Below are 20,721 nucleotides of genomic sequence, written 5' to 3' on the forward strand. Positions count from 1 at the left end.
TGAGGAGGTGTTTGACAAGCAGATAAAAAGGGGAAGGATGTCCCATCATAAAAACACGCTAAACTCGTGTTGGGGGCACCTGCAAAGCAGGGATGCCAACAGTAAATGAGAAACATTCAGCTTTGTTGAAGTTGCCCAGAATTTGGAGCTCAGAAAATTTCAAAGAAGCAATTTTCATTTCATCACGCATAGATTTTGTGCCATTTTGAGATTTTAAAATCTGATTCTGAATCACCAGTGGTGAGGTTGGGGGTGTCTAGGTCCTGCTGTGCATTCCAGCCAGAGGGAGCGATACACACAAAGATGGTCAGGGTGTGAATGGTCTCAGCTGGGACCCCCGGCTGTCTGCCTTTGGTCATGCTGTCCCCTCCACCTGAGACACCCTCCCCTGGGTCTGGATCAAACTGCCATTCATTCTTCAAGGCTCATCTGGGTGTCACCTCCTCCAGGAAGCCCTTCCTTCTGTTCTGCACCTGAATGCTACCTTCCCCCTGCTCTGCTCCCATGAAGCCCTGTGCGCACCTAAATCCTGGCCTGACCCTGCAGTTTTAGCAACTGTGGAAGAACGAACGGATGAATGAGTGAATAAGCCCTAAATGGTGTTTGAAACTTTGAGTGGTGAAGGGGAATAAGTGAATGAGATTCTTTGTGACTCCTGCTCTCCAGGCTACGTGCATATCCCTAGGGATGCTTTCCTCCCAGAGGAGAAAAGCAAACAAACCTTTCTCTTGGGAGCCACACACTGAGCTGGAGTTGCTCATCCATGCGCACGTGCGTACGTGTGTTCCCTCGTGTATCCAGCAGGCCTGGGTTGACCAACAGCTTGGGGTCAGGCCTGTGCCAATGCTGGAGGAACCCGAGGGAGTTAAGTCCCTACCCCTGCGATCGGGGGGCACAGTCTGGTGGGGGAGGTAGATTCGTAAATAGTTATATTGTAAGAACACTGTGGAAAGCAGTTTAAGGAGCATCCCTGGCCAGATGGCCCAGATGGAGCCGGGTGTGAGGACGGCCGCCCTGGGGCGCGGTGGGTGCTGGGCGGAGACTGTCCAGTCAACGCTGAATGAACCATGCTGTATCCGGTAAAGACGCGGAAGGAGACGTGGTGATTTATTTCATCTTTCTTGATTATCCAGGGGAGCTGGGTGCTGTATAGAACATTTAGAAGTTGAAGGACGGTGGGGTTATGTCAAAGGAGACACAGGGCCCCAAAAGAGCTCCCAGTAGCCAGAGCTGCAAAATAAGAAAATATTATTGATATACAACTCAAAGCATAAACTAAATATTCATGGGTTCGTAGTGATATAAATACATGATTAGACAAGTAAATAAATGGGGGAGAAAAGACAAATCTCCCAGGCAGAAGAATTTCATATAACGTATGTAGCGACTCTGCCCTGCAGGGGGGCCACCTGTCTCCCCCGCCTCCCCTGGTGTGGGCTGCTGCGCACAGGGACTTCCTCCCAAAGGGTGGGGATGGAAGTGGGGAGGAAAAAGGTAACATTACACGCAGACTTCTGGCCAGCACCTCCCAGCCAGCAAGGGCAGCATCATCAGTGACAGGTCACACCCACGGCACGTGCCCCGGCTGTGCTGGGTGAGGGAGGCGCCTCCCCTTCAGGCTCTTTTCCCCCAAAACCCAGAACGCCAGCATCAGCGCCAGAAAAGCAGCAGACAAGCCCAAATGGAGAGGCCGCTACAACATACCCGGCCAGTGCTCCTCAAAACAGCCAAGGTCCTCAGCAACGAGGAAGGTCTGAGGAACTGTCACAGCCCAGAGGAGCTGGAGGAGACACGACAGCTAAATGTCCCAGGGGAACCTGGAACAGGGACAGAAGAAGACGTCAATGGAAAATCCGGTGAAGTGTGGCGTGTCGTTTAGATGAGACCAATGTGTGGAGGTTGGGTCCTCCGTGGTGACAAGTGCATGATGCTGACCTCAGCTACCAATAAAAGAGGAAGTGGGGTGTGTGGGCTGTGGGATCTCTCTGCGCTATCTTTGCAACTTTTCTGTAAATCTAAGACTATTCTAAACTAAAACGTTTATTTAAAGTTTAAAAAAATCCTAACCACACCACTTAAAACCAACCCCTATTAACATCCCCTTGTGTTTCTTTCTCTTTTTTTTTTAGATTTATTACTTTTATTTGAAGTTGCACCATTTTTTTTGGCTTTTTTCAGACTTCTATCCTTTAAAAGTCTGAAAAAAATATTTTTGAGCCATGAATTAGGAGTTCTTGCATACGTTTTTGGTAAATAAGAAGCTTTGAGGTAATATTTGGGCAGAGACTGGGGCAAACCTTGCAGACACCTGGCGAGTGCTGCAGCAAGGGAGCAGCAAGTGCAAAGGCCCTGAGGCAGGACCATGTTTGGCTATTGGAAGCATGACAAGGAAGCATGACAAGGTGGCTGGAGCTCGGTGAGGAGGTGGGAGAGTGTGGGAGAGATGGTCAGAGAGAGTGGGCAGAGGTCAGGCCTTTCCAGGCCAGCAGAGGACTTTGATTTTTAATCCAAGCGGGATGGGAAGATTTGAGGGTTTTGATCATTCTGCTGCTGCGCTGAGTAAACTGAAAGGATCCAAGGGGAGCCAGGGACAGCAGATCTTGCAACAGATCCAGCTGGGAGGTGCTGGCTGCTGAGATCAGAGTTGCACCAGTGGAGGCGTTAAGAGGTAGTTCAGTGATGGATATTCTCTTGCAGGAAGCAGGTGGAATCAGGGGCTCAGTTTGGGGCATGTGAAGTTTATCAGATATCCAAGCGAAGACGTCCTATAGGCATGTTGACAATCACGCCTATGACAGGAGCCCAGGGCCTGCCTGGGTTGGAGACGTATTCGGATGCGTCAGTGCAGAGACACTGTTTAAACCCTGCCTGCGCCTGCCCAGAGCCAGTGGTCCTCCACGCTCCCTGCGTCCAGTGAGACGCGCTGCATACCGACAGAGCAGACTTGGGCAGCGTGATGGTGGCCAGGCTCCAGCTGGGGCCGCTGCCTCTGGTGCTGCTCTTACCTTATGTTATTGACAGAAACTGTTGAGGATCCCACACGTGATTGGTTTGAAGAGCACGTGAAGGGTCTGAGCAGATGATGCGTGCCAGTAATAAATCCGCGGGAGCTTCCGCATCAGGTGGCTTCTTTACCCAGTCTGTGTCCGTGGTCCTGTAGCACGAGCAGTACGTGAAGTTTTCTGCTGGTGCTGGAGGGTTGCGTGCAGAGGTGGCAGGCAGCTGCAGCCCGCCCTGGGGACAGGGACACTGGCGGCGGGCGTCCTGGAAAGTACCCCCCGGAGTCCTCCACCAGCCCGGCCAAAGAGCCCGCAAGCTCCAGTTCTGGGTCGCCTCCGGCCAAACAACCCCTCCTGTGTTTCTTTCCATTCTTTTTTTTTTTAATGGAAGTGTAATTGACATACAGCGTTGTATTAGTTTCAGGTGTGCAACATAATAATTCGGTATTTGTTTATGTTGTGAAACGATCACCTCAATAAGTCCAGTTGACATCTGTCACCATATGTACTTATAGAATTTTTTTCTTGTGACGAGAACTTTTAAGATCTACTCTCTTAGCGACTTGCAGATATGCGTTGTCGTTCTATTCACTGACATTTGACCTCCTTCACCCGTTTTGCCCACACCCCGTCCTCCAACTCTGCTACCACCAGTCTGTTCTCTGCATCTATGAGCTTTTTTTTTTCCTTTTCTCCTTTTAGATTCCACATATAAGTGAGATCACATGTTTTTTGCTGTCTCTCTCTGACGTACTTCACTTAGTATCACGCCCTCCAGGTCCATCCATGTTGTCACAAATGGCAAGTTTCATGCTTTTTTATGGCAGAATACTAATCCTTCCATTCTTCTTTCTGTGCATTTTCCACTGACAAAACTGTACTTACTTTTATACACTTACCATTGACAAAATTATAATATACTTCCTTATAATTTTGTCAATGTGAAATGTACAGAAATTAGACTTGCTTATAATTTAGTGTCCCTTTTTTTCATGAGTGCATAAGCTCTCTCGTCACTAAATAGTCTCCGTAAACATCTGCACCCGCTCTCTGGCTCCCCTACCACCCGCCCCCATTTTTCCTGCAAGTAAACTACACCATGAGGACCACCTCCGAGCTCATCTTTGTGTACCTTTCGGGAATCAAAGTCACCGAGGAATCAGGCTCCACGACCCTCAGTTTGCCGTGGACAGAAGGCTTTTGTGCTGGAGGAGGGGAATGACCGCACCTGGGGAGCTCGTTAGGGTTTCCCTGGAAAGAAAGAACACATTGGGTTATCATTTGTTCATGCAAGACAGGAGTTTTGCGCAGCTCACTGATTTATGTTCCGTGTGTTTAATCGCCTTCTAGAGGAGTGTCAGGGTTTGGGAAGGCTGGGGTGTGCGGGCGTCTCATTACCCCACACCCTCCCTGGGAAAGCCACCCATTTTATGGGCGAGGAAACTGAGGCACAGAAGGTGTTTGGTCACCGAGACATGGACTTTGAGATGAGTTATCTGGAGATGGAGCGTGTGCCCCCAGGCGCCTGCTCCACCAGCACATGGTTCAGTCATTCATTCCCCCCTTCATCTGACGGGCGGAGTGCCCAGGCCCTGTAGGGGTGGAGTGTGTACGGACCTCCACAGACACAGCCCCTGGCCCAACAGGGCCTCCGTCCTTGGGGAGGAGGCCGCCTCCGTGAAACGGGGTGAGCACATGGTGGACACGTCCTGGGTCCCTGGAAGCCTTGCAGCAGGAGCTCAGCCCAGACCAGGTGAGGGAGGCCCACCCCAGGGTGTGCGCTGAGGTGGAAACGGAGGCACGGGTGGGGCCATGGACCACGCTGGGCACGGCCAGGGCACAAGCGGGGGCTGGGAGGGAGGCCGGTCCAGGAAGGGCCTAGGGACCCCGATATGGGGGCCGGTGTCTGTGGGGTAGTGAGGAGCCCTGAAGATTCTACAAGGTCCATGTGTAGGAGAGCCGCCCGGCTTCCCGAGTCGGGAACGGACCTTCCGACGATGCTGGAGGCCGGAGACGGGCCCCCAGGGCCGGGGGTGGGGTGACGCGTGGCTTGCGGCCCCTCCACGCTGCTGTCACCCCACCCGGCCGGTCGACCATCTCTGGCACCAGGGATGGAGGGGCTTGCGTGTGTCCCTCCAAGGGGCCCTGTCATTGCGCTGGGTGGCCGCAGGGCCACCCGGATCTGACCCTCGACTGGCCTTTCCTGACCTTTCTGTGAAAAAGGGGACACGCCTGGATGCAGCCCAGCAGGGCTTGTGCCTGTGTGCACAGGAGCCTGGAAGCAAGGCAAATCCGGAGGGCTCACGGGACGTGGCCGCGACACTCTGCGTGGGGCGGTGGCTTGCCCGGCTCTCCGGGCGCGACCCCCACGGGGCCGTCTGCTCAGGCGGGTGGGCGTGGCGGGGCTGCCTCTCGTCCTCTCCGTGGCGGCTAGCTGGTGATTGCAGAACCGAGTGGGGCCGGGGCTTCTCTCAAATGTCTGCATCCCCCGTCATGTGCAGTGTGGTCCCATGCTGGTGTCCAGGGCAGGGGAGGATCTCAGCTGGAATCCCACCGAGCCACCAAGGCCTCCGAGGTGGCCTCCCTGATGGCCCCTGCTCCTGGGTCCCGGTGCACGTGACAATAAGCTCCCCACCCCCCACTGCAGGGCTCTCGCCGGGCAGGTCGGTGTCCTGGGGCGGAGGTAACAGAGTATTTCCTGCAAACGGGGCTTCGAGCCACAGGAACCTGTTGTCTCAGTTCTGGAGGCCGGACATCAGGGGTCGTCAGGGGTCGGCAGGGCTGGTCCGTCTGGGGGGCCGCGGGGTGCCCGTTCCGGGCCTCCCCCGGCTCCTGGCGGCTCCCGCAGCCCTGGGCCTGTGGGCGCAGCCGCGGATCCCCGAGGGGAGCCTCACGCCCGCCCACCGTGTGTTTCAGATCATCCTCGTGAGCTCCTCACTGGGTGACCGGGACCAGAGCCTGTTCCTGAGCACGGACGAGGGCGCCGCCTTCCAGAGGCAGCTCGTCCCCTTCTCCGTGGAAACGCTCATCTTCCACCCCCGGGCGGAGGACAAGGTGCTAGCCTACACCCGGGAGGGCAAGGTAAGCAGGCCTTTCCATCACGTGGGACCCGGAGGCCCCGGGCAGCGGCAGGACCCCTCATCGCCCCCTTCTCCTGGGGCCGCGTGGTCGGGTGTCCGCCGGGAGCTCGCGGCTTTGCGTATGAACCGAGGGGGTGGACGTGAGGTATGCACGGGGCACTAACCGTTGATAGACGGTGGGTGATTATGAAGACGCTTCCACTCTGCCCCCCTCCCCTGCACTCCAGCCACGGGGCCTTCCTCCACTTCCAGAACATTCCACGCACCCTCCCACGCCAGGCCTTTCCCTCAGCCTGGAGGCCTCTTCCACCTCCACCAGGAGAGTGAATCGTCCTTCAGATCCCAAATCAGCGTCCCCTCCTCCAGGGGGCTGAGCCGCAGGGCACCTTCACGGGGCAACCGATGGGAGCACAGTGGGGGGCTCTCTCCAGGGTCGGGATGGGTGGGGTGGGAGAGATGGGTAGAGGCTGAGGAGGGAGCGTGCCCAGGGAGCGTGCCAAGGGCCTGTGGGGCGGGGGCTGCCTGGGCAGCAGGAAAGGCCTGTGCTGGTTTCCAGCAGCCGCTGTAAGAGATGATCGCAAACTTGATGGCCTAAAACAATGGAAATGTATTCTCTCCCAGTTTTGGAGACCAAAGGCCCAAAATCAGTTTCATGGGGCCAAAACCAAGGTGTCTGCCGGGCCGCGCTCCCTCTGGAGGCTCTGGGGAGGGGCTCTGCCTTGCCTGCCCCAGTTTCTGGAATTCTGTGGCTTGTGAAGGAGTCACTCAGGTCTTCAAAGGCAGCGTCTCCAACTCTTCCCGCTCCATGTTCACGTTACCATGCGTGCGTGTGTGCCTGTGTGTGTGTGCGTGTGTATGTTTGTGTGCATGTGTGTGTGTGTATGTTTGTGTGTGTGTGTGTGTGTGTGTGTGTGTGTGTGTGTGTGTGTGTGTGTGGAGTTCCCTCTGCCCCACACAGATAATCCAGGATAATCTTCCCGTCTACACATCTTCACTGAGTCCCACCTGCCGAGTCCTCTTTGGCTCCATCAGGTCACATTCACAGGTTCCAGGGGTTATAACATGGATATCCTGGGGGGCCTTTTTCAGCCAACCACTTTGCCCATTAGGAGGCCTGGCCCCCAGTCGTGAGGAAAGGGCGAGGAGGAGGCGGGCCCTGGAGAGGGTCCCTCAGCCCCTAGAAGCTGCGCTTGGGCGGTGGGAGAGCAGGAGTCATGGTACCCGGCGCTCTCCCCTCCCTCCCTCTGGTCTGCTGGCGCCTCCCGTGGTCTGAATCCCAGCAGAAGCCAGAGAGAAGGAGCCTGTGGACGCCGCCTACACAGGGCATCCCCCAGGGCTGGGAAAGGCTGGAGAGGGCAGAGCCTGGGTCTGGAGCGGGCGGGAGCCGTCCAGATCAGGAGCTTCCTTGGCAGCCTCCAGGCCTGCCCGGGCACCGATGTTCCCCACGCTTCCAGATTCCAGGGCCTCTTTTTGCCAGGACTGATCACAGCGTGTGACTACATATTTGTGCCGTTATTTGATTACAGTCTGAACCTTACGTACACACTCGGGGTGAGCTCTTTGAGGGTAGGGGCTATGCCTGGTTTTTTCACCATTTTGCCTCAAGTTCCTGGCTGGACATATTGAATGGATGGATGGAAGGATGGTGGATAGATGTGTGGATGGATGCATGGGGGAGGGGATGGATGGGTGAATGGATGGATGCGTGCATGGGAGGTGGGTGGATGGTGGAGATAGATGGATGGCAGTTGGATGTATGAATGAATGAGTAAAGGAATTTCTACCAGTAGGGATCACCCAGGTCAGGGACCTCCAAATGGACACTCCTGGCTGGCCTGAGCCACGGCTGTCTGCGGGACCTGGCCTCCTTGCTGGTGCACGATCTAGTGTATCTGCTTTGACCTGGAATACGTCACACCCACTCACACACCACTGGCCAAAGCAAGTCTTGTGCCAAGGTCTGGTCCTCGCTGACTGACTGACTGAAATTCCCTGAGCTGCAGGGCTACCTCCGCTCCGGGTGCTTTCCTTTGGGACAACATGTGCTTCTGGGTATTAATAGCACTACTTAGCCTTCCATGTAATTAGACCAAAGCACAATCACAGAGACTTATTTTCCCACAGAAATTGACTGCATTGCAATTGCTCTTTAATTTATGGTGCCCTGAAAAATTAATGGAGCTGAAATCTCAGTTATTTTCTTTGGGTCTTTTCTGTGGCTACCAGGAAAGAAAAAGGAGAGAAGAAAGGCTTCGTTGTGGTTGTAAAAGGAATGAGGAATTTGAGGACATTAATAACAATAACAGCAGGGCTTTCATTTTTTTAGGCTTTATGGTTTTCAAAGCTCTCTAATTCCCAAGAAGCAGGATAGCTGGTCAGACAACGCTGACTTTGATGCCAACAGACCTGGTGTGTTAGGTAGGCGTCTGCTGCTGTAATGCTGAGTAACACACAGCCCCAGACCTCAGTGGCTCACAGCAACAAGCATTCATTCTTATTCTGTGAGTCAGCAGGGGTCCTGCCGGGCTCGGCTGGGACTGGCTAGACAGACGTGGCTCCTGGCAGGGTTCAGTCTCTTGTTCTGGAACCAGTGGTTACTAGCAGACATGCTGTTCTCGCGATGGCTGGCAGAGGCTCTGAGGGGCAGAGGAAACCATGCGGGAAGCTTTGTGTGTCTGCTAGACCTGGAAAACATCACATCTTCTTCCGCTGGGCGAAACAAGTCATGTGCCAAATGCAGGGTCCACGGTCTGGACATAAATATCTCGCTCACAAAGACTTGCAGATTTTTACAACACCAAACGCCCTCCTCTATGTTCTCCCCTCCTTTTTCCTCCCAGATGCCTGTCTCTCCCTCTAGCAAACAGATTATCCTCCCACCCGTCAGACTGCCCGGTTCCCCTACGTCTAGTTCCCTCCTTTACTGTGTCATTAGAACTTGGGGTGCTCTGAGTCTACCTTATTTGGACCCTCGACAGCCACCTTGGGTGACAGCCGAATGCAGTGGTTTTTCTTTCAACCCTTAGCAAATTGCCTCAGGCTCCTGGGATGAAAAGGATGTGAGAGACGGAGAGTCTGTCCCCACGCCAGCTCGCTGGGGACCCCGGCATGAAACTGACCAGCCTGTTTCCCTCTGCTGGGACCTCAGACCTGCTCACAGGCAGAGCCCAGGGTGCTTACCTCTAAAACACTGATAGACTCACTCGTGTTTTACTCTGCTTTCCATCAAGAACCTCCTCTGCTTCCCAGCATGGTGAGAAATTGGTCTGAGCCTGAGACTGCCTTCCAGAAACCTAGTAGAAGAGAAAAGACACCTTGGGTGGCCAATCAGGGAAGACTTCCTGGAGGAGGGGGGTTGAACAGGGGCTTAGAGAATGAGTCAGAATACAAGTTTACTTTTTTCTTTTTAGTTGGAATGTAGTTGCTTTACAATGTTGTTTGTCAGTTTCTGCTGTACCGCAAAGTGAATCACGTATACATTTACCCCATCCCTCTCAGATTTCCTTCCCATTTAGGTCACTACAGAGGACTGAGTAGCCTTTGCTGTACAGCAGGTTCTCATTACTTATCTATTTTACACATATTAGTGCATATATGTCAATCCCAGTCTCCCAATTCATCCCACCCTGCCTCCCCACTTGGTGTCCATATGTTTGTTCTTTATGTCTGTGTCTTTATTTCTGCTTTGCACATAGGTTTATCTGTACCATTTTTCTACATTCCACATATATGTGTTAATATATTTGTTTTTGCCTTTCTGACTTTTCTTTTAAAGAATTTTTTTTATAAATTTATGTATTTAATTGGCTGTGTTAGGTCTTTTTTTTTTGCTGTGCGCAGGCTTTCTTTTAGTTGTGGTGAGTGGGGGCTACTCTTTGTTTTGGTGCGTGGGCTCCTCATTGCCATGGCTTCTCTTGTTGCGGAGCACTAGCTCTAGGCGCATGGGCTTCACTAGTTGCAGCACGTGGGCTCAACAGTTGTGGTTCACGGGCTCTAAAGTTGAGGCTCAATAGTTGTGACGCACAGGCTTAGTTGCTCCTCGGCATGTGGGATCTTCCTGGAGCAGGGATCAAACCCGTGTCCCCTGCATTGGCAGGCGGATTCTTAACCACTGTGCCACCTAGGAAGCCCCTGACTTACTTTTTGATACAACTTCAGAACAGCAAAGATGATGGCACAAGAAAGAAAAATGAACCCCCTCAATCCTCCAGCCCAAATGAAGCTGTGTTTGCGTTTCTCCAGGCTGGACAGGAGGAGGAGTGCTATTGAGAGTGTGGGGGTGGGGCAGGCACGAGCTCTCATAGGAGGGGCAAATAGAGGGTGCTGTGATGGTAACAGCTTTGTGAGCAGTGAGAGTCTTGTAGCTCAGAGTGTGCTCCTTTTGGCTCTGACCATTGTGTCCTACAGGGCTCAGGGCGGGAAAGAGTCCTCACTCTGGATATTTTATGCAGAAAAAGGCTTTAACGTGGGGGATCAGGTGCTCTCTAAACTGTTATGAAGGCTGGAGGGGGGGCTTCAGGCAGAAATCCCAAGGACCCAACCAGAAGCCTGTGAAGCTGGACCGGCAGGGGAAGGTGGGGGACTGGGAGCTCCTCTGGGGTCACCAGTGTCGAGACCACGCAGCCGAGACCTGGGTCCGGGCACCGGCAGTCACCACTGCTGCAGCCCACGCTGCCGGGGTTGTCCACAGAGCCAGCGACGGGTCCGACCGCTGCCTCCACCACACCTGCCCCTCCAGCCCCCACAGCTGCAGGATGGTTGCCAAGCGCAACCCCGTGACCTTGCTGGCCTGCAAAACAGAGAGTTAGCCTACGACCCAGCAAGCCCACTCCTGGGCGTATACCTGGAGAACACCATGATCCAAAAAGATACACACACCCCCCCCGTGTTCATTGCAGCACTATTCACAAGAGCCAAGACATGGAAGCAACCTAAATGTCCATCAACAGAGGAATGGATAAAGAAGATGAGGTGCATATATACAATGGAATACTACTCGGCCACAAAAAAGCATGAAATAATACCATTTACAGCGACATGGGTGGACCTAGAGATTATTATACTGAGTGAAGTAAGTCAGACAGAGAAAGACAAACACCATATGATATCATCTATATGTGGAATCTTAAAAAAAAGATACAAATAAACTTATTTACAAAACAGAAATAGACCCACAGACACAGAAAACAAACTTATGGTTACCAAAGGAGAAGTAAATTAAGAGTTTGGGATTAACAGATACACACTACTGTATACAAAATAGATAACCAACAAGGACCTCCTGTATAGCACAGGGAACGATACTCAATATTTTGTAATAACTTATAAGGGAAAAGAATTTGAAAAAGAATAGATATATACATATATACATATATATGTATATATATAAAGCTGAATCACTGTGATGTGCATCTGAACTAACACAACATTGTACATCAACTATATTTCAATAAAATAAAATAAAACAAAACAAAATAAAATAAAATAAACAGCCCAAGGAAGCAGGAAACTTCCTCCATGACACCATCGCCTTCCAACTGTGCATGAGTGCATCTATCAGACCCAGAATTCTAGCTGCAAGAGAGTCTGAACAGTGTTGGATTTCAGTTTTTCAGGCTTTGCAGTACGCCCAGGTGCCCTACAGCAAGGGAGGGAAGGACGCTGAGTTCCAACCTTTATACGCGACCTGCCACTGAAAGCCGGGTGGAATTGCAGTGCCTCTAATAATCGTGTGAGCCCTACGTGTCTGTGAATGGAATGCACCTTCCCTCGGACCTCATCCTCCTCCTTTCTCTTTATTTCTCCCTTGTTCTGACTTCTGATCATTTATCTTTACATCAGATCAGAGTATCTTCTGATCATGTTATCTTTCTTAGCAGAGTGATCTAGAGGAAGTCAACCATTCCCCAGGACATCATTGTGTGGGTTTTAGCTGCAGTAACTAGGATGTCCCTGATGGGTTTATTCTTGTTTGTTTGCCAGTGTTTGTCTTTTATTCAGCAGAAATGCTCTGTTTCTGCAGCAATTGGTTGTGCGTTACAAAGTCACCTCCCGTGAGAGCAAATTGGAAAGGCTTCATGAAGTTCTGGGGTGGATGTCATAAATACAGTGCATCAGTGGTGATGGCAATGATAACGCCACCCATTAATCTGGAGGTTCTGTAACCTGGCTGCCTGAGACTATGGCTGCAGACTCCTTTCCTATTAACTTATTGCCTGAGAATATGAGCTGTGCTCTCCCAATTTTCAGATGGGTAAAGAGAGACTGCCCTGCAAGGGAGGAGTCGGCCAGCAGTCAGGCGGGAGAGGGGAGGAGGGGTGCTGCAGGCAGAGGGAACAGCATGTGCGAAGACCAGGAGGCAAGAAAGAAAAAAGATGGGTCCAGAAAACAGCAAGAGTTGAATACATCAGGAGCCTAGGGCTTGAGGAATTCAGGGAGCAGACACTGGTTCTAAGTAGCCAGGATTTGGGGAGCCCTGGAGGGGTAGCTGGCCTGGAAGGGGCCTGGCACTGAGCGGAAGACAGACTGAGACACAGACTCTCAGCCTCTTTGAGTAAGAAAATCTCGCAGCCTGAGCGTTTTCCCCCTGCAGGTGAGAGCAGAGGAGAATAGCTTAATAAAGAAAACTCCCTAGTATGTTTAAGGAAAACAGACATATTTCAAGAATGTCACCAGGGTCACAAAGTGTCAATCAGACAGCTATTCAGAGTGACTTTCTTTCTAGAGGCACTTGGTGATTTTTACAGGTGGGGACAGCCATCCTGAAGTGGGGCCTCTTCTCACAAGACCCCGAGGTTAGGAGATGACCTTTTCAAGGAGGATTCACTCACACAGGAGCCTGTGTGCTCTTCTGCAGCTGCAGGGAAGAGGGAGGGAACATTTTCCTGATATTTCTCTCCTAGGCAGCTGGGGAATCTGTAGTTTTCAGGACCGTTGTTGGCAAGGGAAAAAGGCGATTCGGACACCCAGAGTGACCATGTGGGCGGGAGCAGGACGGAGCAGGATCGAGGGGCCAGGAGGGAGTGTTAGACTCACGTCCGCAGCTCACCCTGGACAGCTCTGTCCAGGAGGACAGTGGGCACGGCGCTCCGTCCGGAGGCTTCAGAGCCCCAGTTCAGCACATGGCTTGCCTTCATAAAGCCGCGTGAAGTCCTGACACGAGGACCCACCTGAATCCTCCTGACCTCCTGAAGGTGGATGTCACCCGTTTTACAGCTGAGAAAAGCTGAGGTTCACCTGGGACTCGCGACAGGGAGGGCAGGGATCTGAGCCCAGGTGTGCTGGCCCCACACTTGGGAGACATGGGCCTGGGTTTCCGTGCTGCTCCTGGGGGACTGCCCAGCCATTCTGGAGAGAGGAGGAGGCCAGGCCACCTCCAGCAGGGTAGGGACCCCTCCCCATCCCATTGGCCGCCTAAGTAGAACAGAGGGAGGCCCACCCCCTGAGTGGAGCTGCCACCACAGGCTTAAAAGGCTTCCCTGACTCCCCACCCCTGAGAGGTGAAGTCGCCGCTCTGCCCACCCTTCAGGCTCCGCCTGTGAGTCTCCCCTTCATGCCCACTGAGGCCCAGCCACTTGGAGCCAGACCTGCTGCTTGCTGAGCGAGCACCTCCCACCCCTACACCCCACCTCCTGCTCCTGGGCCTGTGCTCGGACCTCCCTCCCCCTGGAGCGGCCTCTGCCCTCCTCTGTCTGCAGACATCCCCACGCCCCGATGATGCACTGACGCCAGGCAACAGGCAGCGTCCGGGGGAACCAGGACCTCCAGGTGCTCATGGAGGGACCCTAACACAGGGAGCTGGTCACAAAGGAATCGGAAGGGCTGCAGGCGCAAAACAGAGGCTGCAGACACCACCCCCACCCCCAGGCGGGAGGGCAGGGAAGGGGACTACGGGGGCCAAGACCCCACGTGCACGGCTGTGTGCACACGCAGTTCCAGCCCCCGGGGGCCAGGACACTGGCAAGAGAGCCTGGGAGGGCACGTGCCGGCTCCTCTCGCGCCATCAGGCCCCACCAGGGACTGGAGGGCTCCGGGGGCAAGGGAGGGTATGTGTTTGCTCACACGTGCGGGTATGTGTCTGTGGGTGTGTGCCTGTGTGTGTGTGTAGGCAGTGCCCGTGCACGTGTGTGTTCACGTGTGTGTGTGTGTGTGTGAGCAGTGCCCGTGCACGTGTGTGTCCACGTGTGTGTGTATGTAAGCAGTGCCCGTGCACATGTGTGTCTGTGGGGGGTACCTGTGCTTGTGTGTCTCCCCGCGTGTGTGTGCTTGAGCGTGTGCGTGTGCATGTATACGTGTATCTGTGTGTAGGTGTGTGCACGCGTGGGCTCATGTGTGTCTGTCCCTGTGTGTGTGTGTGCATTGCACAGAGGGGGTTGGTGCAGGACGGGGCGGGCGCTCCAATGTGGCTGCTCCTCCCCCCACCCCGTCCTGTGATCCCTAGAGAGCTGCTCCCTCCCCAGTTGCGGGCGGGTCTCACACCCTCTCAGGACTGTCTCCTCCTCTTCAGGAAGGGGAGGCGCTGCCCAGAGGCTCTCTTGGGGAGGGGAGCAGCTTCGGGCCCTGCCCTGAGGTCCCTGCAACTTCAACGTGGCATTTGCCAAGCCCACTCTGTCCCCACCCGGGATCCCTAGGCCAGAGCCCTGGACACCAACCCCAGGCCTGCTTCCCGCTTCCCTCTTCCCAGGGCCTGTCCAGCTCTCTAAACAGGCCCTTTCTGAAGCCCTTTCCTCCTCTCCATGAGCCTGCAGCCCCAGGCTGGACCGAGGCCTGGCCTCCTCGGGCCTCCCTGCCTCTGCCCCACGGCAGGTGGCATCAGCCCTCCTGAGAACCTCATCTTGTTCAGTGACCTGGTGGTCTCAGGCAGGGCCGGCTGCGTATTTTGCAGAGTCCAGTACAAAATGAGAAACATTTAAACATCGGGACAAACCGTTTTTCCTTTCTTCTGTGGTCTCACTCCAGCTGTAACAGTGTTTTTATGAGCTATTTATGCCACACTCCCTGTGCACGGGGACACGGGCAGGGCAGACACAACCCTCCAGGCTCCCAGGGTCTCAGCACTCAGCATGATCTCAGCGAGGCAGCAGTGAGCGGTCTCGAAGAGAAATCTTAGTTCCCTGCCCAGGAATTGGTCCTGGGTAGCCTGGATGAAAACCAGGAATCCTGGCCACCAGACCAGCAAGGGCGAGAGGCTAGAGGCTATGTTTCCATGGCTCTTGCCCCCATTTCCTCTCAAGGAGGAAAACGGTAAAATCAGGTACAAAGTTTATTATTAGAGACACAGCACAACAAGTGGGAGAGCTCACAGAGAAACAGCCTGTTTATTTAAGACAGAAGCAAGGCAGAGATGCACACGCGGGGAGAAAGGGTGTGCGCGTCCCCCCTGATGAGGAGGAGGCAGTAAAGATGTGATTTAATCACATATCCAGGGCAGTTCTTCCGGGTCTTTGTTTACCTTTGGCCAATTACCCAGGTTCTTTTCCCACGCCTGACCTGTCCTAGTTCCCTCCCCATCACGCGTGCACGCCTCTTAGCCAAGATGGATTCCAGGGCAGAGGCCTCTGGGAAGGTTGACAACCCCCGTTGTGGGGTGGCACCCCCTCCCTTTTGACCCCCAAGGAGCCTCTCCGTGCTTGTGCAGTCGGGGAGGGTCTCCTTGGCTTCCAGAGGGAGAAATGTGGTCGCTTCCTCTCTTATGCAAGCAGGACCCAGCTCCTTGCTCCTGTGGTCATCTCTCCACAGGGGACAGACTCCCGCTGTTCAGCCTGGGGCCCCTCCCTCTCCTGCCCCCAGCACACGGCCACCCAACACGGACCCTCCCAGGCCCAAGCCCCGCCAGGGGTGGAGGGTGGCAGTCCCTCGGAGGAGGTGGCGGGAAGCAGGGCCACAGGAACCCGGGCCCTGAACCCCACACCAGCACATTGTTCCATCTGGCTTCACTCACAAAACTCAAGTTCAAAGATAACATCATCAGGTCCTTCAAGTCAGTGAGTGCAGAGCACGAAACGCCAAGCACGAGCCCTGGGCCACTGCAGTGGTGACGGCCGGCTGTGTCCTGCACTGACGTCTCACCCTTCCTGCTCCCTCCTCCCGAGGGCCCTCCCCAACACACAGATAAGGGACATCCAAGTCCCCCTGGGTGCCTGCGCTCAGACGCACCTCCTCCTGGGGCCTCCCCTGCCCCCGTCTCCGGGCTCCTGCCAGCTGGTCTGGGGTTGAGAATGGCCCTTTATGGGGCCCCCGCACCCGACCTTCCACCTCTCGGGGGCTGGTCTGTACCCACCTGGAAGGCAGGGCCTGTCCCCAACAGGTCCTCCCCCAGGCTGGACAGGACCGGCCTCTCCCCAGTGGTCATCCTCCAGGGGTGATGGAGCTCTCAGGAGAGGCTCACTCCTCACGTCACGACCAAACTTTCCTTTCTCCTCCTTGTGCCCTGAAGCTCTACGCATCGTCTGACCTGGGGAAGAAGTGGACGCTTCTGCAGGAGCGCGTGACCAAAGACCACGTGTTCTGGTGAGCACGCCCCCCCCACCCCTCCGGGACCCGGAGAGCCCCGGCAAGGCCAAGTCAGCCCCCCAGCCCCCAGCTCAGGGCCCCCAGCTTCTCCTCTCCACCCCAGCCCTGCCCTGCTCATCCCAGGGGGGCCTCTCTGCTCCGCTGGGGTGGCGTAGGAAATGGCTGAGAGCTGGACGTGGTGTCCCTCAGGCCACGTGTGCGCCCACGCACCAGCTGTGCAGCTTCACACACGTGAGTCTCCCGCTCTGGGCCTCCGCGTCCCCCACAGCAGGGAGAGGGGCTGGTGCACAGAAAGCCGACACCGTGCCCAGCACACAGCAGGCCCCCTGCCCCTCCCCCTCCTGTCCTGCTCCTGACTCCGCCCATGACTGCCATCCGCAGCCCCTGCCCGTCTTGGCCTCACACTCCTGCCCCTCATCGGGTGCCTGGGCCCCCTCTCCATGTGCATCACCTCCTGGGAGCCGCTCAGCAATGGATTTGCATAGAGCTGAAGTCTCACGGCCCCAGCCGGAGGCGCCGGTGCTCGGGAAACGCCTGTGGGATGAGTGAGGCCCACGAGAATGAGACTTGGCTGAGGTCCAGGGGCAGAGGGAGGGGAGGCCGAGTGCAGGGCTCAGAGCCCACGTTTGTGCCCCCAGCCGGCCGCCCCCCATGTCCCGGCTTAAACTGCCTGTGGAGCCGCGCACAGCGGCACGCGTGCTCTTTCCACCAAACTGCGTTTTCCCGAGTACGCACACGCGCACACGTGAGCACCTGCGCACACGCACATCCTCTCCTTTCTTATCGCATCTGGGCGCACACTGTCGCACAGCCCCCCGCCAGGCACAACCCTGTGTCCCCAGGACAAACGCCGTGGAAAGAACTCCCCATCACCCCCCGCTCCTTCCGTGTCTTCACGCTAAGCAGGGCCAGGAACTAGTTTGCTGCCTCAGGGCCACAGGCTGAAGGGAAGCCTTGGTCTCTCCTCTGGAACAATGGCCTGTGGTGCGCCTTCCGCCGCAGGGGACGCGAGGGCTCCCTCCACGTGGCCGCCCTCGAGAGGTCCCTGGTCCTTCCTTGGAAACTAGAGCACAGCACCAATCACAGGCCTTGTCACCCCGTCAACTGTTAGCCCCCAAGGGCTCAGGGAGATGGGGAGGGGGCGAGGAGGCGGGGTGTTGGAGCCGGGCGGCCTGGGAAATTGGTGGGTCGGGGGGGTCTCTGCCAGTGTGCCCAGTCCTGGGCAGCCGGGCTCACGGGAGACCTCTGGGGCCACAGAGATAAATGGCCCGCGGACGCTGAAAGATAAGCTGGCTGTCATCTCGGGCAAATCAAATTATTTCTTCCCGCAAGTTTCTCAGGTTGCTGAGTTGCTGTACACGAGGGATAATGGCGCCAGACCCTTGTCTGCTGGGGCCCGGGAGTCCCCAGGGACGTGGCGACAGCACAGGGATGGGCCTCTTGTGAGCAGTGACTAACACTGTTCTGACAGCACTTGCAAGGTGCTCTCTGTCCTTGAACTGACAGCGGGAACTGCCAAAGCCCTGTGTTCTATCTGGGACGTGGACCCTTAATGTTTTGAGAAGCTTAAGCAAGTGAGCTCATTAGCCTGACCTCGTGGGGCCACAGCCGGGGGCTGGGAGACCTACTACGTTCTGGGCCCACAAGGGCCCTGGCCCGTCACCTCCCCGCTGGTCTCTCAATGGCACTGGGACGAAATCATAAGGGCCGCCCAGCAGCAGCCACGCTGTGAGCACTGACCTGGCACCGGGCACCGGCCTGCGGGTCCGAAGGCCTCCTCTTATGAAACCTGCACAATAGCCCTCGACCGTCTTCCCCCGTGTTACAGAGGGCACACGGCAGCCCAGAGAGGCCAGGGCACTTGTCCTTGTTCACACTGCCTGTAAGCAGCAGGCCCAGGCCACGGCTGCCTCTGCCTGTGGCCGGTGGCTATGCCCTTGGCTGCTCCGCTGGGCAGTCTGGCTGCCTGCACTTCCCCGGCCGTTTCCACGTCTTCCTCCCCATCATGCCCGAGCTCACCCGTAAAGCCTCAGCCTTCCGCTTCCGTGAGCTCCAGGGCCTGCCCAGGTGTGGGGCAAGTGGCAGCACTTCTGTCCCGAAGGGAGGTGAGGGCACGACAGAGGCCATCCCACCACAGGCCTGGTGGTAGTGTCTTGGAGGCTTTACCAGAACCGCTTGCCTCAGAGCTTCCCTCTGCACCCAGGGGAATGAGAGGCAGCTCCCCATGCTCCCCGTGCACCACGCCCTGGGGAGCCTGCCTGGCCACTGGTCTTCTCACGTAGCTGCTATTTCTAAACAGCACACCAAGGGCCTCCCCAAAGGCTATCTTTGGGGACCTTGACAAGCAAGAAGGCCCAGGGCTCAAGGCTTGTCGTTTCCTGCAGGGACCTGGCTCTATTTGAGGCGTGTAAATGCCGTTTCATGTGGTCTACAAAACCTGTGACCAAGGGTCTCTGGGGCAGGGACCTCAGGCCTACGGTGCTGCCCGCCTGGTGCAGGTTCTGGTGTGAGTGTGCTGGGATGTGGCAGGGGAGAGGCTCTGATGGAGAGTCGGTGGGGGGAGAGGGAGTGAGAGTGAGGGCGTGAGTGGGTGGGTGAGGGAGGGAGGGAGGGAGGGAGGGATGAGTGACAGGCCGGGTGTCATCACCCCATTTACAGATGATGGATGGGCAAACTAAAATTCCTTCTGCCCATCTGAGGACCCACCCGTGCTCCTGGGGAAGGGAACAATGTCTGTCTTTATTCAGAAAAGAGAGAAAAATGTCAGGCAGGAGACCTCCCTCCAAGGAGCTTACAAATGGTCTATTCACGAAACCTAAATCAACACTTCTCCTTGCAATCGAGACTCTGCGGAGAGTCAGAGTGACTGATGCTGGCGCCCATGTCTGACACATCACAACTGCACATCCCACCACACGGAGCGTCTGTGGGGCCCGTGGCCCTCGGACGCACTTGTGCATGTCCCGTGTCCACCTGGGACCACCTGGCCCCTGGAGGAGGTGAAGCAAATAGGGACCCTGGCACCAAGCCCGTTGGGCGTCGGGTTGAGAACTGAGAGAGGCCAGCTGCGGGCCGGGGGCTGTCGGTGGTGGGGACTGAGCGCTCAGCGGGGGGACATCTCGTTGGCCTGGGGGGGCTGTGGGGATGCCTGTCCTGGGCTCTGAGTGGCCCTGGGAAGTGACCTCTGCATCAGACTCTCCGCTTGCTCTTTGACACAGTAAGGGTGCTGCCTCAGGTCAGTGTCCCTGAGAGGGTCGGCTTGGTGCGTGGATTTTTAATAGTCACGCGGGCTGGAATGTATGTTGTAACGAATATCACCAGCCCGTCACACCCGTGCTGTCCCGGTGGTCTCGCTCAGGAGACAGCCGAAGTAGATAGAAGGTCCTCAAGGGAGTCGACCTGCAGACCATGGTAGGGAGGTGGCATTCCAGGGGACAGTCCAGCTGACACGTGGAACCGGTAAAATCTGGGAAACCACGGACCACATCACATCATCCCTAAGGTTCCTTTCAGTTGAAAACCCGCACTTCACCTCCTGGGTGCCAGGCCCGGTGCTGGGTGAGCGGGGTTAGCACTGTCCCCGTCTCCCCTCGAGGACAGTCCCTGAGCCCCCAGGACACATCTTTGTCCTGTTCTTCTCGGGCCTCGTTGACTGTTTTGTCCCCCCTATGCTCCACGCGCTGCCTGAACCCCTGGAGCAACGTGGTCAAGGGAGGGGCCCGCGGCTGGGAGCAGCCAGGGATGCCCCGTGCTGGGGGCGCGGCGGGGAGCAGGGCGCGAGGGAGAAGCGTCCTGGTGTGAGTCTGCCTCTGCCGCCTGCAGCCCTGAGCCCTCCGGGGAGCTGTTTTGCTCCTCTGAGCCTCGGTGTCCTTGTTGGCAAAGTTGGGGTGATGCCCCCAGGCATCTCCTGCCTCCTGAGAGCGTCCTGATTGTTAAGACATATGTTCACGCACACACGCACACACACCCACACGTACGGATGTGCAAGTCTTCCCTAAACCACGACACGTGGAAGAATGCCCAGCAAACCCCGGGCCCTGCCAGGCAGAGGTGGGGGCTCCGTCGGCCTCCCAGGAGCAGGTGGCTCTGGGCTCTGGGGGACGCCTGTGTCCTCTGAGCCTCAGTTCCCA

General features: G+C 55.9%; 1 protein-coding gene across 1 annotated transcript in view; it reads left to right on the forward strand.

Annotated features, from left to right (window-relative positions):
• The window catches only part of SORCS2 (sortilin related VPS10 domain containing receptor 2), a 489,055-nt gene that overhangs the window by 398,657 nt on the left and 69,677 nt on the right, over positions 1-20,721 (forward strand). Inside the window, exons 4-5 of the mRNA XM_057705965.1 lie at positions 5,916-6,080; positions 16,515-16,588. Of these exons, the coding sequence (XP_057561948.1) occupies positions 5,916-6,080; positions 16,515-16,588 (239 nt within the window). The remainder of the gene's footprint in view (positions 1-5,915; positions 6,081-16,514; positions 16,589-20,721) is intronic.

This window comes from Hippopotamus amphibius, chromosome 13 (genome assembly GCF_030028045.1).
Source record: "Hippopotamus amphibius kiboko isolate mHipAmp2 chromosome 13, mHipAmp2.hap2, whole genome shotgun sequence".
Lineage (NCBI taxonomy): Eukaryota > Metazoa > Chordata > Mammalia > Artiodactyla > Hippopotamidae > Hippopotamus > Hippopotamus amphibius.